The sequence below is a fragment of the Sminthopsis crassicaudata genome, chromosome 2 (genome assembly GCF_048593235.1).
Source record: "Sminthopsis crassicaudata isolate SCR6 chromosome 2, ASM4859323v1, whole genome shotgun sequence".
Classification (NCBI taxonomy): Eukaryota; Metazoa; Chordata; class Mammalia; order Dasyuromorphia; family Dasyuridae; genus Sminthopsis; species Sminthopsis crassicaudata.
In genome coordinates, this window is record NC_133618.1 from 471,776,043 (window position 1) to 471,794,020 (window position 17,978).

The 17,978-nt window shown below is 37.7% G+C and overlaps 1 protein-coding gene, 1 long non-coding RNA gene and 1 pseudogene across 2 annotated transcripts in view; 1 reads left to right on the plus strand and 2 right to left on the minus strand.

Annotated features, from left to right (window-relative positions):
• Window positions 1-138: 138 nt before the first annotated feature.
• On the minus strand, window positions 139-1,429 carry LOC141552917 (kinesin light chain 2-like; annotated as a pseudogene).
• Window positions 1,430-14,099: 12,670 nt separating this feature from the next.
• The window catches only part of LOC141553626 (uncharacterized), a 96,920-nt gene continuing 93,041 nt past the window's right edge, over window positions 14,100-17,978 (plus strand). Inside the window, exon 1 of the long non-coding RNA XR_012485551.1 lies at window positions 14,100-14,283. This is a non-coding gene — a long non-coding RNA (uncharacterized LOC141553626). The remainder of the gene's footprint in view (window positions 14,284-17,978) is intronic.
• LOC141553614 (olfactory receptor 10A4) lies at window positions 14,633-15,580 on the minus strand. The gene has a single exon (XM_074285173.1). It carries the CDS (start codon window positions 15,578-15,580, stop codon window positions 14,633-14,635), a length of 948 nt encoding a protein of 315 aa, XP_074141274.1.

Here is a 17,978-nt window from a genome sequence, read left to right on the forward strand (position 1 = left end):
CGGGGAGCTGACATTGAGCATGCGCCTTGCGGTGGCCAGACCCCAGGCCTTTTCTGTGCTCTCATGGAGGAAGTTGAGGGGACTACCTCACTCCAGGGGGGCAGGGAGACTGTTGGGGCTCACCCTCCTGCAACTTCTTCAGAAGCATCTCAGGGCATCGCAGAGTATCCCAAAGGAGCCATTTCTCTGGAGAGAACCTGGATCCTCGGCCTCCAGCTTAGCCCGGGACCCGGCATGGCCACCCCACCGCCCGCCGCCATTTTTCAGCAGCTCCACCACCTTGGTCTGGTCACAGCTTTGAGGCCGCGCTTCCAACTGCCGCTGGCAGAGGCCTTCAGGTGGGAGCTGCCTCTCTAAGCCCTTGCCAGCCGGAGAGCGCCCCAAAGCTCCGCAGCATGATGCGGGGCACAAAGCTTTGTGCCAGCTGCTGTCTTCTCCAGAGCGGGTTATAGAAAGCTTATTCTTGGCCCGCTCCCGTCCTTCAGCATGCATCCAGATGGGTTTGTTTTCTCCACTGACTGAGCCAAACTCGCTCTCGTGGGCACGAGTCAGAATCTCCTTATGCAGGTATCTGCGCTTTTGTATTTACCCTTCTTCAGAAAACAGGAGACAAAGTTATTTTTGGTCGTGGCCAAGGTGGGATGGTCAGGATCCACCTGATCTCCAGCGGCCCCCTGGGCCTTGCCCTGGTTCTGACAGCAGATTATTCAGTACTTGGCCACAAACATCGATCTCCAGGCTTACACAAGGGCTCTGCTTCTTTGTCATTGTCCCTCTTGTCATAGAGAACATCGATCAAGGCAGCTGCCACGGCCTAAGGGCCTTCCCCAAGGTCTTCTCTTAGTCATTGTATTTCTTCTGATCTCAGTACTCCAAATTCCACATGTTCCTGATGGTGACCACATCAGACGACCATATCCTGGGGTTCTCCAGGGCCTGTTCACAGACTGGAGCCGCTATAGTATCCTGGGAGGGTACTGAATCACCAGATTGTGCAAGGTCCTGAGCCTTGCAGGGATCTCATAAACTCCGTGCTGGGGAGCGGTATCTCCAGGCCCTGAGCTGGCCTCTGCTCATCCTCATTAGGAACAAGTCATGCAGAGAATCCTGGTAAACAGTCCCCTTCTCTTGGCTGGGAGAAGGATCTGATTCATAAGTGGCAGGTACTGCTTGTTCTCCAGCTAGACCATGGCTTGCTCCCTGTGCTGCAGCGGGATCGGCCAGCTCCTCCCAGAGCCACTGGTTCTTTTGCGCCAAGCAGCATACCTGGGCCTGGAGGTTCTGCTTCTCTTGACTCCACAGCCTTGAGGTGGCCGGAAAGCACCAGGATCACCTGACCTTCCCAAAGTCCCAGATCGATGGCCTCCAGGGATGCAGGATCCCCAAGCTTTTCTGTGTTCCAAGCTTGCCTTTCTCCTTCTGACCACATTCTTCAGCAAGGGAGATCAGCAAGGCTGGTGCTCTCCCCTGAAGGTCTCCAGCCCTGGATACAGGCCTTTGTGTGCAGCCTGAACTTATCTTGGTTCAGCTTCTTCTCCTGTACATCTGCAGGGTGGCCATGGCCAGAGGACTCCAATTTGGGAGGAAGGCCCCACTGGCCTGCCCAACTTCCTTGGTCTCAGCTGCCCCCTACAGTCCGGGCAGCCTCCATTACCACCTCTCCTGTAATGCCCCACCACACATCTTTCAGCAGCTCCGTCACCTTGATCTCACCTTAGTCTGACTGGCAGCATACAGACCCTGTTTCCGACTGCCACTGTCATAGTCCTTCAGGGTATGAGTTGCCTTGTGGAGCACCCCAGGCTCTGCAGCATGGCATTCCCTGTGGGGCTGTCCACTTTGCTAGTCTGTAACAAGCTGCCATGTTCTCCATAGGCGTGGTGTCTCCACATTTATTCTTGCTCTACTCCTGTTGTTCAGCACATATCTAGATGGGCTTGTTTTCTCCAATGATTAAGCCATACTCCTCTAGAACCAGAATTAGGAGCTCCTTATACAGACTTTCTGCATTTTGGTATTTCCCCTGCTTCAGATAGCAAGAGGCCAAGTTATTCTTGGTACTGGCCATGTTGGAGTCCTTAAGGCTCAACTGAGCCTTATAGATCTACAGAGCCTGTCAGTAGTAATACTATTTCTCAGGGTCCTGATTCAACTTTCTAAAGCACTCCTGGCCGCCTGATGCTGGAAGGAGGGATCCTCCAAGGGAGCCATGGGGAAAGAGGACAAGCTAGCTTGAGTTCCCATCAATCCACTTTTTAAAACATATATACATTAACAAAGGAAGGTATGATAATTTTTCAGGACATTAATATGTTGTTTAGATAATTTAAGTAATGTGCATTTTAAGATTTACAATGCTATTACTATCACTATCACTGCTACTAAGATTACAGTAGAACAGGAAGAAAAATGCTTTGGTTACTTCCAAGTCTCACCTATTTCAACACCTAGAAAGTATACCAGATTAAGAGCCCCAGCTGATTGCTGTTGCCCATATTTATAGCTATTTCACATTTAAATGCTACAACTAGATTGGATGGGCCCTTGTTTTACCTACAGCTAGACTGGGTCCAGGTCACTCCTTGGGCCTCAAAATTCCTTGTATTTGCTGCAGAATCCAGAATGGACTTACTTCCTGAATCTCCTGTTAGATTGCTCGCTTGACCTTTGAAAACTCCAAACATCACCAGTCTTCTTGACTTAAAGAAACTAAAATAATGAATAGAGATGTATAGTACCAAGGTCTCTTCTTAGCCACATGTCAGTCTGGTATGAAGAAGACATAAGACTTCTCCCTTTTAGCATTGTCTCATCAGAATGCCACCAAACTGGAACAAGCCAAACCAAAAGAAGATACAAGGTTGACTTTTGAATGCACCCCAGTTCTGCCTATGCAGCTGTAGCCAATCAAAGAGACTTCTGTTTACCACATAGTTACCAGACTGAAACCAATTAAAGAAAGTCAATGCATTCTGCAAAGTCCGTGTGCAAATTCCATAAGCTGAGCATTCTTCACATGCTTATAAGCACTGGGTTTATTGGTCACTCCTCAGGCTCAGGGTAAAAAAAAGGTTGGACCTATGTTTTGTGTGGGGGAAAAAGAAAAGAGTAGAATTTCCATTGGAAGTAATCTTGATTATGGGAGTTCTTTAAGGATCAGGAAAATAAATGGATAAAGCTCACTGGATAAGAGCCCTTTTTTTTTTTTTTTTTTTTTTTTTTTTAAGGTCTAGAAGAGAGTAGTGGAACTGAATCACCCCTGGAAGCAGATGGTATGGGAAAGCATTTTTCCCCTTCTTTGTATGAGTGCATCTGTAAATGAGTGCACTATTTTGATTTGATTGAGCTTCCCAATTATCCATATAACCAAGAAAAGCTGTATGAGTACTGGCTATATTAACTATGAAACAGAATGGCTTGACATACCAATAGTCCTTTGCAGTAACTAAAAATAAATCCAGCTGGACATGCAGAAAACCAGCAACTCTTAAAATTGGCTTTCCTTCTGAGGGAAAGAGATCCAAATTTCCCTGAGAGAGAATTTGCCTTGGCTTACAGATTTGACTTTGAGATGGGAAGAAAGAACAATGATTCACTTGTCCCTGGAAACTGAGCCATACAGACATCTTAATGTTCATCTTTTAGAAATACTCTGCATGATGGAGTTCATGGAAGTAAAAAAAAAAAAGTCCATATTCTTTGAATCAGAAAAAAAAATCAGCTTCCTTTTTGTTGCTGCAAAACTTTTTACATTGATTGCCCTCTAGCTCCCACCTGTTGTTTCCATTTGAAATTCTTATGAAGAGGCTGCTTAGTTCACTGGAAAAAACAGTGGTTCTGGAGACAGAGAATCTGATGTGACGTAGTGTTGCCAAGTTACAACCTCTGCGAGTTTGTTTTCTTACCTGTAAAATGAGGTCATTGAAGGAATTAGCCTCTAATATTCCTTTTAGGGTTCAGATCCTATGACTCCCCTTTACAGCCTCTCTGTTCTAATCAAACTTGCCTCTTAAGTGGTTTCCTTTCTATAATATTGCATCTTCTGCCTCCTGAGTACCTGCTTGGGCAAAAGAATATTTCCAAGTGTGGAACACACTTTTCTATATCTTTGCCTTGGAGATTTCTTAGTTTCCTTCAACATATATTATCTGAAAAAGATTTCCTTGGATTCATCTTCCCATCTTATTCCCTCTCTTTCTCTTGAAGTTATATGATTTTTATATATTTTATATTTATTTAACAAAGCTTTTTAAAAGTGCCATCCTACAATTCAAAAAGCCTCATGAAAGAAAATGCTATCCATACCCAGAAAAAGAATTATGGCATCTCAATGCAGATCAAGCATATTATTTTCATTAGTTTTTTGTTTTTTAAATGTTTTTTCCCTGTTGTTTTGTTTCTTTTTTCACAACATGACTACTGTGGAAATATGTTTAATATAATTGCACATATGTAATCTCTATCAGATTGCTTGCCATTTTGGAGAGAGCAGAGGGAAGGGAAGGACAGAAAATTTGAAACTCAAAATATTTTTTTAAATGGATGTTAAGCATGATCTTTACATGTAATTGGAAAAAATACTATTTATTTAAAATAAACCAAGTTCTGGATTCTCTTTTTTTTCTATACTCTTTCAGTGATTTTGTTGAAGTGTAAGAAATCCCAACGATGTTAAGCTCCCCAAATCAGTATCATAGGTATGGCAAAAGAATTTGTAAACTCAATTTGATTTATTATGCAATAATAGCCAGCTAAGTTCCAAAAAAAAGTTAGCAAAGAACCAGGAGCAAGAAGATAAATTTATAGGAAAAAGAGAATTCAGATGCTTCATGTTACTGATATGTTAATTTTATGGCTTAGAGATAGAACTGAAGAGTGGTCTTAGAAGTGAAGTTGAGGAATGTACCTCATTACTGTTTCAGAAACTTTGTTATTACTGACTATTATTACTTTGTCAGTACTGACTATTTTGTTATCTAACAGCTAGCATTGTTTGTGGAACTACAGTACTCCTAAGGTCAGGTGGTCTTAGGGTTATTTTGGGGGTTAAGGACAAAGGTCTCATCTTCTGGAGCTGCATCAGGCTGATAAGGGGTATAGAGCTAGTCCTGTTTAGTGGAGTCCAGACTGAGGGGGTGAGACGCAACTTGAAAATGGTGGCAGCAGCATTCAGGAGGTGATGAGTCTTAGAATTAAGTAGCCATTGGTATTCATATTGAGCAAATAGTTGGAAATTCATGGCCTGGAATAAGTTCACCCTTCTTCATCCAGTATATTTCCAGTGTTTCCAGGAGTCCTGTGGATCAGTAGTTTCAGATCCTTTAGGGATTCACAGGAATATCTCCGGGAATATGTGAGGGAGAAGAGATAACAGGAATAGCACTTTTAATTTTAGAAACATGAGCTCAGCTGGGATGGCCTTTTGTAATGCTGGAGAAACTGAGGCAAAATAGAGATTGTGCTGGGTGCATGTTGCCCCCAGAGCTGATGTCCAAAGCATCTAGCAGTGCTTGTAAGTTCTCAATGACATATTTATAGCTCTTAGCTCAGTTAGCTATAAAAGGGCAGGGGGTGGAGTCCAAATTCTGATGAGCAGGGATCTCCAGGCAGGGACCATCAATCAGATTCTAAGGTTGGGAGGTAGGACCATAAATTCTTACAAACTGGGAGTTAAGGAGGCGTCCAGCTTAGAGCCAGGAACCCTGAACCTTAGAGTTATAAACAATGCCAATTAGATATCTGAAATAGGATATCTGGAGTCTTGAATGTCAGATCTCCACAGCCCTAATTATCTCAGTTCTAATGGGCAGAAAAGGAGTGTTTGAGGGTTGTAATCAGGGAAACTGAGGCAGGACAATTAGGGAAACAGGACCAATTAAGGAAACTGAGTCAAGACAATAAAAGGAACTTGTGGCACAACACTTTGAGTTTAACTGCAGTTGTAGTAGTTAAGAATGACCCTATGGGGTTCTTTCCATTTTATACCCAGGGGCAATACCTTGGGCCTGCCAAGATTTCAAATATACCATGTCCCCCAGATTTTACTGGAGTAACAAACTGAGTATGAGCATCTGTGGGCTTAGGAATATGTTCATTTGTATATTCAGAAAGAGCCTTCTGGATTGTACCAATCTGTGAGGCAAACTGAGTGATCAGATGTTATTCTTTCTCCCAAGGTGCAATGCAGACTCTTAAGTAGTCCTAATGGGAGATTCTTCAATCCTCATGAGTCTCCAGGCACAGTTTTGTAAGGACTCACTTGAGGATGTGATTCATTTTCTCTACTTTTCCAGAAGATTGAAGAGATCAGGCAGAGTGGAGATAAGTAATCTTAAGTGCCTCAGCCACAGTTTGGGTTATTTGAGAAATGAAGGCCAGGCCATTGTCCCTCTATAAAGAGCTAGGCAGGCCAAAACAAGATATGATTTCTTTGAGCAAACACTTTGATACCTCCTGGGCTTTTTCACATCTACAAGAGAAGGCTTCTACCCAGTTAGTAAAGACATCAACAAAAACCAGAAGTATTTTGAAGTCCCTGCAAGGGAGTATATGTATAAAATCACGTACCAATCCTTCCCTGACTATGTATCCCTTCTCTGGACAGTTTTGGGCATAAAGAGGCTAATAGTCCCCTTAAGATTTCCACAAAGTGGGCTGGCTTGGCAGACCTGTTTGTTTCTCCTAGCTTGTGACCAGTGAAAATAGGTTTCACAAGGGATTGAAGGGCATTCTTTCCTAAATTAATAGCTTGATGTAGGCCAAAGAAAAGTTTCCACTGGCTGGCTTCTGGGGATTAGAAACTGGTCTGAGGGTGTTTGAAACCACCCAGAAGAGGAATGAATGTATCCCTTTCCTTTATCAAGGGCCTGTTCCAAGGAATTATATGAAGGAGTGTAGGAGTTAGGGAGTTGGGGAATCAAAGGTGCCATGATTAGGGGCAAACAGGGAGCAGCATGGGCGGCTGAATCTGAAGCCTGTTTTCCTTGGCCTGAAGTAAATCCCCTTTTTGGTGTTCTTTACAAAGCAAAACAAAACAAAACATGCCTATAGGTCCATGGATAGCTAGCAGTAATTGTAGAATTTCCCCTGCATACTTATGGGGGAATGTTTGGCTGTCAAAAATCCTCTTTCCATATAGACCCATGACCATTCAAGACATGAAAGGTATATTTGGAGTCAATACAGATATTTACTTTCACACTTTACTCTGGTGTGCACAATGATTTAGGTTCTCTGAGCAGAGGTCCCCGTGGATAGTGACAGCCTCCAAGATATTATTGAGGCTCACCATAGAGTAACCTGCTTTCCTTTCCCTATTTTCAAGAAAATTGGACCCATCAGTAAACCATTCACTGTCTGGCTTGTCAAAAGTAACATCAAGTCAGGTCAACTGGAATAGATAGAATGTAACATTTCCTCACAATTTTGAATAATGTCACTAGACTGACTACTGTCAGGGAGCAGGGTGGCAAGATTGAGTGTGGCTCACCCAGAGATTCAAATCAGAGGTGTCTTAACAGGAGAACCTAATAACTGATAAGCCTCCCCCTAATGAGCCACTGATGACTTTTGGCTTCCAAAATGCCCTGAACCCAGTGGAGAGTTAGAATCTCTAATAGTTGGCTCAGGGTGAGTTTGGAGGCTTCCTCAATTAAAAGGACTATGGCAACCACTGCTCTGAGGCAGGAGAGTCACCCAGATGACATTGAGTCAAGTTTCTTTGAGACTTAAGCAACAGATCTGGGGCTTGGCCTGGCCATTCATCAACATACTGAATAAAAGCTAGTCCTCCCTTGAATATGTACCCTTTCTCTAGATGGGTTTGAGGGTGGGGGAGCTAACGGCCCCTTCAGAATTTACACAAAATGGGCAGGCATGGTAGGCCTATCTAATTAGGCAAGGCTAATGCTGGGGCAGAAGTCAGTTTAGCTTTCAAGGTCTTAAAAGCCTTGCTCTAATAAAGGCCCCAGTCAAGGAGAATGTGTCAGGGCCTTTAATAAAATCATAGAAGAGCTTGTCAATAATCCCAAAGTTAGGCATCCAGATGTTATAAAATCCAACTATGCCCAGTAAAGTATGCAGGGATTCCTTGGTCCCTGATAGAAGAATCTACTTCCAGATTTCAGATGGATTATTCTTTGAGAGAAGAACAAAAAGTACACCAGGAGGTCTGAAAAGAGAAAATTGGTCCCCAACAAGGGATCAGAACAGGAGGAGATAATAAGAAAAAGAGTGTTTGAACAACAAGTCACTAAACTGACAAGGCAGAGGGAAGATCTCAATTCCCATCACCCTATGAGGGGAGAAGCAGATGAAACCAGAGTACCGGGGAAGACAATATTTCTCAAGGAAAAATTCAGTGGACTTACCTGCCACGTCCAAAGTTACCCTGGGTTCAGTCATCCTTATGGAGCAAAGAGGAGCCTGACCAGATCCTGGGCACCATCACTCCTGATCCGGAGGAGACCAGAGAATAGGACATTGGGAAGAAATGGCTTGACTCCTCTGTGAGCAGTCTTTCTTCCAGTACCCCTGTTTGCATTTAGATCACGGGCCTGGGGGTTTCCTCTGAGTACAATTGTGAGACCAATGACATTGGCTGTGGCATCTGAAGCACAAACCCCCATGATTCCCAGATAAGATAGCAGCTAAAATTTGAGCAGGTTCTCTATTCCTAGTTCTAACTCTATGATCCTGATCATCTGTAGCACCTGAGTCCCTTTTTAAAAACTCCAAAGAGTGTTTGTAATAGCTGTATCTGGGGAATTTGAGGACCTATGGCTAACTTCTGAAGCTGCCTCCTAATGTCTGGGCAGACTGACCAATAAAATGCATACTGATGACTGTGGTCTTTGGAGGAGTGGAGTTAGTATATATTTTTTAAGAGTTCTATGAAGTACCCCTGAAAGGGGGCAAGATTTTCCAAGTTCCTTGGGTAACTTCTTTAAATTTTTCATAATAAATATGCTTCTTAATCCCCTTCTTCACACCTTTAGTGAGGAAGATTAGAAAATTATCCCTTCTCTCTCTATCTCTGCTTCCCTCCTGGTAATCCCAATAGGGAGTCTGCAACAGGGACACCAGAGGAGGAGCATGATTTAGCCATTTCATCCCCAAACTTGGATTAAATCCCAAATTCTTTTTTTCCTCTATGCTGCAGCAAAAGGAGATAATAATATTAACATCTCAGATAAGATCAAATTGGAGGGAGGTAGCTTTCAATGATATTTATTCAGATCTTCAGATTAATAACCAAGTTTTTCCTTAATCTGGGAAATGTCTGATGTTAAAAAAAGGCACATGCACCCTGAGTGTTCCACATCAAAAGTCTGCTACTTCTCTCAATGGGCAGAGTTCAGAAGGGGTGGCTGAATCAAGATCCCTCGGAAGAGTAAAAGAGGTCCTACTACTTATATGAGAGGGACTGAGGAGCATGGATCAAGAGATTTCAGAATCTGGATCAAGAGGTGAAGGTCCAGAGGATCCATGGGAAGAGGACTGAGTTGAAGAAACATTATAAAAGCAAGAAGATAAATTTATAGGAAAAAGATAAAAATATTAGGTGCTTCATGTCACTGACATGCTAATTTTATGACTTAGAAATAGAAATAAGGAATGGTCTTAGAGGCAGTCTTGAAGAATGGTCTATTACATACCTCATATTCAGAAACTTTGTTATTACTGACCAATAGGTTATTATCTGAAAGCCAGCATTGTTTGGGGAACTACAGCACTCCCAAGGCCAGGTGGCCTTAACACACACACGCATACATATATACACATATGTATACATGTATGCACATATGTATATGTGTACTTATGTGTGTATATCTATTTGTATATACATGTATGTATATTTATATACACATTATGTATATGTATGTATATATATAAATATAATCTCCAGTCACAGTTACTTTCCCTTATGTTTCAGTCCCTTGTCAGCAACTGTCTACTGAACATTTCAAAATGGATTTCTAGGAATAATTTCAAATTCAATATATCAAACAAAGAAACTCATGTAATCTATATTATCTATTTGGTCTTGTGATTTGTTTTTATCAATTCATTAGTTAAGAATACATCTCTCATAGCTATAAGAAGTATATCATCTACTTCTCTTTACATTTTTTTAAATAATCTGATCGTTAATATTAGTCATATATTCATCTTAATGTATTATGGAATATATAATAATATGTTGGTCTAAGCCTATTTTTTGACAGATTCCATTCAAATTTTCCCAGCAGTTTTAATGGAGTGTTTTCCTAACTTAGGTTTTCTAGTATGAAAGACTAAGTTATTGAGTTCCATTTGTTTCAAATTCCCTTCTCTTTTCTCTTGTTTACTTTGTTCCATTGATTCATTTATACATGTGTATGTGTTTGCACATATGCATATGTATATTTAGATACATATGTAACTATATATTTATTTGTATATATATTTATACACACACGCACACATATACACCAATACTAGATAGTTTTTTTTTGACTGCTGATTTATAACACAGTTAGAGTTCTTGAAAGTTATTCCTCCATTGTTCCTACTTTTTTTTGTTGTTGTTGTTATTTTCCTTCATCTTATAATTTTTTAGTTTTTCCAAATGAATTTAATATTTTATTGAGTTTTATAAATTATCCCTTTGATAATTTTGTTTACTAGCATTAAGATTATAAAGTAACTTTGATAATATTTCCAATTTTATTATGCTAGCACAGACTACCCACAAATATGGAATAATTTTCCAGCTATTTGTACTTTGTAACTGAACCTATATAAGTGCTTTGTGTGGTTTGGTAGTTTGATCCGTAGATACTTCCTTTATTTTGGAGTTATTTGCAATGGAATTCCCCTTTGAATTATTGCCTCTTGAATTTTATTATTATAACATATTCTTTTGGGTTTTTAAAGATTTATTTTGTAGCTTATAGCTTTGTTGAACCAATTGTATTAATCCTAACTTTATTGATTACTTAACATTTTCTAAGTAAACCATCATATAATTAGCAAATGAGGATCGTTTTGTTTTTTATTTGCTCTAATACATTTAATTTCTTTTTCTTGACATTGATATTGCTAATATCTTCAAAACTATGTCAAATAATAGTAGTAAGATTGTGTATTATTCTTGCTCTAAGGCCATATGGCCTTATGTTGGAGAAGTTCTAATGTATTGTGGTTTATGATAATAAAAAATCCACTTATTCCCATACTTTGTAGTGATTGGGGGGCACAAATATTATATTTTGTCAAAGAGGATCCAATATCCATTGAGATAATTAAACATTTTTGAATGCTTTTGTTTTTAATATGATTAATTATGTTACTTATTTTCCTTATACTGAATTATCATCTTCTCATCCCTGCTATAAACCAAGTTGGCCATGATGAATGGTTTCTTGGATACATGTTCAAAGTTTTTCCTAGGATTTTATTGAACATTTTAAAATAGTTATTCATTAATTATATTTGTATGTAATTTTCTTGTGTTTTATCCTTTTCTAGTTTAGGTATTAAGATTATGTTTATCTCATAAAAGAGATTTAGTAGGATGCTTTCTTTCCAAGTTTTTATAGAAAAAATTCTGTAATATGGGTACAAATTATTCTTGAAAAGTTTGATAGAATTCTCCAGTGAATCCATCAGGATAAGAGCTCTGCCCACCTTCCTGTGCCCATCTCCTCCTTAGGTAGTTCTTGTATAGTTAGCTCTATTTTCTTTAAAATCTAATTTTAGTCTTTGAATTTTTTTTATTCAGTTTTTAAGTTCTACCCTACTGTTTGTGATCCCATGGACATTTGTTCAAGGGATTTTCTTGGCAAAGACAATGATGTAATTTGCCAGTTCCTTCTCCAGTGGATCCCCTTTTTGTCAATGATATTTTAAGCAAGTAAAGGTTAAATGACTCGCCTAAAGATATTACTAGGACGTTCCTGAGTCTGAATTTGAACTAGAGTGTTCCTGGCTCCAAGCCCAGTTCTCTACACACTATATCACCTAGTTATCCATTCTTTTGTTTGAATATTTGAATTTTACTCTGTTCTTAGTTTTGTTAGCATATAACTGACATGATAGTTTCTGGTTCCTTTTTAGATTTCTTTTGGTTTTGTGATTTTACCTTGCTCATTTACTATTTTATTCATTTGATTTTCTGTCTTGTTTTTAATTATTTATCATTTCTATAAGATTTTTTGTTTCCTTTTGTCTACTTTTTAATATCTTTTTTTTTTGCTTTCTAATTAAAAAAATACACATTTAGTTTGTTAGCTCTCCCCTCATTTTGTTAAAGCAAGAGAGATATGATCTATCTCTCCCCCCCCCCATCCTACAGGATTGATTTAACTGCATCCCAGAAACTTTGATATTTTATCATTATTTTCTGTCACATGATTGCTATTCTAGTATTTGTTCTTTGACCCACTCACTACTTAGGATTTCATTGGCAATTCTCCATTTGGGTCTGAATCTTTTGTTTGTACTATAGTGTGATATATGATCTTTTAAAAATATATTTGTTATTTCTGCCTTTTTATATTTGTGTATAATATCCTTTTGCTTTAATACATGGTTAATTATTGCTAAAGTTCCATATGGTGCTAATAAATAAATGTATTATTTAGCAATTTTATTTAATAGATAACCATAAATCTTTTAGCTCTACTTTTTCTAGTGATTTTCACAGTTATTTATCTTCTCTTTGGTTTATCTTTCTGGTTGACTTATTCAAAACTGAGAGAGAATCATTGAAATTCCCTGTCACAATTGTGTTACTATTTATGACTTTTTGCAGTTTAAAGCCAAGACATTGGGAGTATATAAGTTTAATATTAAAGTTGATATGTTGTTTTTGTTTCTTTTCAGCATAATGGAATTTTCTTGATTATCCCTTTTTATATTTTGAGTGTTTGTTTTTGCTTTGTCCTTTACATTTAAAAATTCATTTGCAATGTAATAAAAATGTTTTCTGGATCTTTATTTTTATTCTTTCTATATTTTTCTTTTTAAAAATATATTTTCTATAAGCAACAGATTGTGTTTTTTAAAAATCCAATGTCATTCTTTTTCTTTTAATTAGATTTTTAAATATTATTTACATTTAGAATTATGAGAGTTGAATTTATATTTTTCTCTCATACTGGTTTTTTTCAGTTCAAGATGTTTTCTTATGATTAATAAGTATAGTATCAGATTTTTTCATTGTTTAATACATCTCCTGCCCACTGATGTAATTCTTCTTCTATTCATCCACCATAATGATTTGAAAGCCATTCTTATGTTGAGGAATGGGGTTTCTTCCTCTTTAGAGGACTAAATTTGGCTTTATTCCACTTTTTGGTCAAGTGGAAGAGTAATTCTAAATGCTATTCTCCTTTTACCCCCTCTCTAGGTATGCCCTTTCCATTCCAAAGTTAAGTAAGGTCAGGGTACATAGAACAAAAATAGAAGCCATTATCTCCAAAGCTCAAAAGAGAGGACTATGGGGTTCCTTTGTGAATGTAATATGCAAGTTTTATTATTTCTCATGTGTTTTCTTTTATCTGGGACTTATGATAAAAATTTCATTTTATCTAATATATTTTATTTTTCTAATTCATTAATTTTAAATATTTTTTAACCTCTTCCCTATATAGCAAGTCATCCTTTGTAGCAAAGTTTATAAAAAAGAGAAAAAAGAGATAAAGAAAAAAAATTTAGCAAAACTGACAAACATATCAATAAAGTGTCTGAAAGTATATTCTATATTTCATAGTCTACCATTTATGCACTGAAGTAAGAGAGATACCAATATTCTGGGATAATTTTGGTCATTATAATATTTCAGTGTTCAATTTTTATTGTTAGTTATTGTTGTCTGGTTCTGCTTGCTTTACTGTATATCAGTTCATTTAAATCTTCCATGTTTATTTGAATTCTTCATATTCAGAGGTTATTACAAAGGATATGTAGTATTGTGTTCTATTATATTTGTATAACATGTTTTGTTTAGCTGTTCCCAGATAAATAGAATCTAATTTTACACTACTCCTTTGTTGCCTCATAAAAAGTGCTCCTAAGAATATTGAAGTCTGGATAGGACCATTCATTTTGCCTTTGCTTAGCCTGAAGATTTTTAGCTCAAAGGATATAGATAATTTTGTCATCTTTATAAAGTAAAATTCCAAATTGTTTTCTAGAATGTTTGGGCCAATTCATAGACCTACTAAAAATGTAACTGTTTTCCTAAGATTCTTCTAACATTGAGCCTCTTTTGTCATCTTTGCCACTTCAAAGTGAAATGTGAGTAAAATTTTAGAGTTGTTTTAATTGAATTTATTTATAATTCTAACATTGACATACTGCTATATGTCAGTATGACAGCAAGTGTTTTATATGGATTATCTCATTTGAACCTCACAACAACACTGAGTGTCATATACTATGGGTATTAGTATCCCAATTATAGACATGAGGAAACTGAGGCACAAGGAGCTTTAATGATTTGCATATAGATAATAAGTATGAGAGATGGAATTTGAATCCAGGTCTTCTTGTCTCCAAGTTTAACTCTTTATCTCCTTTACCATGCTGCCTTTTTTCTTTGTCCTTTAATCCTATCCCTACTCAGTTAAATTTTTAGCAAAATTAGTCATAATCTCTGGGAGATGATGGCCTTTCGGAGGGTTCTTTGAAGTGCAGCTTTCACTTCACTGTTCCTCAGGCTGTATATTATAGGGTTTAACATGGGAGTCACCACTGTGTAGAACAGCGAGAGCAGCTTCTTACTCTCAGGTGAAGTGTTGGATCTGGGACGGAAGTAGGTGAGGATGGCAGTACTATAAAAGAGGGAGACAACAACTAAATGAGAAGAACAAGTAGAGAAAGCTTTATGTTTTCCCTCTGCTGAGGGCATCCTGAAAATAGTGGAGAGGATTCGAACATAGGATCCCAAGATCAGCAGGAAGGGAAAGAGAATAAATAAAACTGTGGCTGCCAGTGCCTCCAGTTCAAACAGGGAGGTGTCAGCACAAACCAATGCAATTACAGGAGGGCTGTCACAGAAAAAGTGATTCACTCTGTTTGGACCACAAAATGGGAAGCTGAAAATCCATGTTGTTTGTACTGTGGCTACAGGAAATCCAGAGAACCAAGAGGCAGCAGCCAACTGAATACAGGCTTTCTGGTCCATGAGGACTGGGTAACGCAAAGGGTCACAGATAGCCACATAGCGATCATAGGCCATGGTGGCAAGGAGACAGCACTCAGCAGCCCCAAAGAAGAAGAAAAAATACATTTGTGTTGCACAGCCAAGAAAAGAGATAGTTGTGTCTTTGGTCAGCAAGGTACTTAGCATCTTGGGGACAATGACTATGTTGAAACTAATTTCTAAAAAGGACAGGTTCTTGAGGAAGAAGTACATGGGGCTATGCAGGGCAGAATCAGCCGTAGTGACCAGGATTATAAGGACATTGCCCATAAAAGTGACAAAATAAATGATCAGAAACAGCAGGAACAGCAAAATCTGTAGCTCAGCGGGCAGGGCAGAGAAGCTTACAAGAACAAATTCATTGACTATTGTCCAATTCCCCCAAACCATTCTCTTGGCCAGAACTTGCAGAATGTTCACATTTTAGGGAGGTGAAAGGATTCCTTTCAGCCACAAGGAGATGGAGAATTTATCATCCACTGTCTACATCTCCATTCTGCCCTATGGAAAAACCCCTTCATAGGAATCTTTTCTACTTTTTTGCCTTTTCTCCTCAAGTTTCAGAACATCCAAGCATCTGCAACTTCCAAAAGACAAACATTTGACACTGTTCCACATTCTGGAGGATAAATAAAAGCATCACGCAGACCCTGCAAATAGTTGGTGATGTGGCTTCTCTGTAGGGATTTGTCACAAAAGATGTTTCCCCATTGTAGCTTTCTTCCCTCTCACTTTGTTTGTTAGTTTTCTAAGAGATGGATTGTCATCCAGCAAGGTTCTTGCAACAACAGTGAAACCTTTTGAAGTCAGACAGAATTATTATCTACAAAAGGAAAGTTGAGACACATTATATCAAAACAATACTTTGTCATCTAATTACACTAATGTACCAACCTGTCCCTGTGATCAGAGTCCTGGAGTAGATGGCATGGAGAGTATAAAGAAAGAAGAAAGTACAATCTGTCCTCCTAGAGAACTCTTTGGTGGAAAAATAAAAGTTCTGTCCTCAAAGAGCTCTCAGCTTAAAAGGAGGCACACAGAGAATAAGGATAGGACACAGACTATTCCTCTGATGCCCTCAGTACCAAAGAAGATGCCATTAGTCACAGAAGGGAACCTGTGACACAGGCAAGGAATTATTTGTTACTCAGATTAGTTTACATGTTAATTCCAACATCATTTGGGAGACCCCATTTGTCTAAAGTATGAGTCTTTCTTAAATCTTTACTATCTTTTGGAGGGGGTAGATGATTTTTTCTTAATTAAATTTTTTTTATTATCCCTAAAAACTTATATTAGCCTCAATGTATATATAGCTATATTTTCAAAACTACAATATTTCATGAGTTACAGTAAAGGCCAAGTTCCAGGTCATGTGAAAAATAACCTTATCAATATAGTTATGTCAATTATAGATTCTTAAAACTGCATAGAGTAAAAATATAATTTAATAAAATCTATAACCTCCTTCAGTGTCCCCAGTAAGTAGTCATTTGCCTTTTGGCAATCTCTGATTGAAAGTTCTTTTATTTTTAATTAATAAGCATTTATTTTCTCTTTACTCTCTCCTTCATCCCTTCTAACTTCTTCATATTTAGCTGGTTTGCTTTCTGTGATTTTCACCAGTTAATCTCAGTTCTGCCACCTGGGGTTGAACAGATCAAGTCTTTCCAAAAGGAGAACCCATTAAATATCTCAAGAGAGCTATCACGGTCCCTCAAATCTTCTGCAGACTAAACATGCTTATTTTTTAAAAAAAATTCATCCTTATATTTCTTTTTTTTTTGATTACAGTAATCTAATTCAGTTCTTATCCTTACTAATTGATCATAATCTTTTGCCTTTGTTGTGTATTGACCCTATTTCTCATAAATTGAAAATAAAGCCAATTAAAACCATTAATCATAGTGAGCAATCAAAAACTTTTCTTATGTGAGACCCTATGAGGATGCTAAGGATATACTAGATATACTAGAGATTGTATCAACTTTGACCAAAATAAGCTGTGTAATTAGCATATAGTAATTTGAACAGAGATAACCCAATGATCCAGCATAAGGAATTATTTTTGATGAAACCTAGCACAGATCTAATCAGCCCAGTGTTGCTTTATAGCAGTGTTAATATTACTTAACATGCTAGTTACTTTATGACATGACTACTTGCCTGTAACTTTTATATGATGCTAAAAGAAGCTTGTATGAGATACAAAATAAATCCAGATAAGACATTATCATTCTATATATTATCAACCAAATACAAACATAAGACATAAAAAGAGAAATTCCACTTAAAATAACTGTAAAAAACATAAAACAAATTGAAGTCTATCTGCCAAGACATTCTCAGGAACTTATGAATACAACTATAAAATGTTTTTGATACAAATAAAGTCTGAACTAAATAAATGCTTATGGGTTGGCTGAGCAAATATAATAAAAATGACAATTCTATCTAAAGTAATTTCTTTATTCAATGGCATATCAATCAAATTGTCAAAAATTATTTTATGGCGCTAGAAAAATAATAGAAAAATTCATCTGGGAGAATAAAAGCTCAAGGATATAAAGGAAATTAATTAAAAATGACATTATAATAAATGATCTTAGTAATATAATACATGTTAAGCCCAACAATCCAAAAATTTGGAACAAACATTTATTATATGACATAAATTTCTGGGAAAATTGGAAAACAGTATGGCAGAAACTAGAAAAAGACAAGCATCTCACAAATATACCAAGATATGATCAACATAGATTCATGCTTTATACAAAAAGGGTGATGT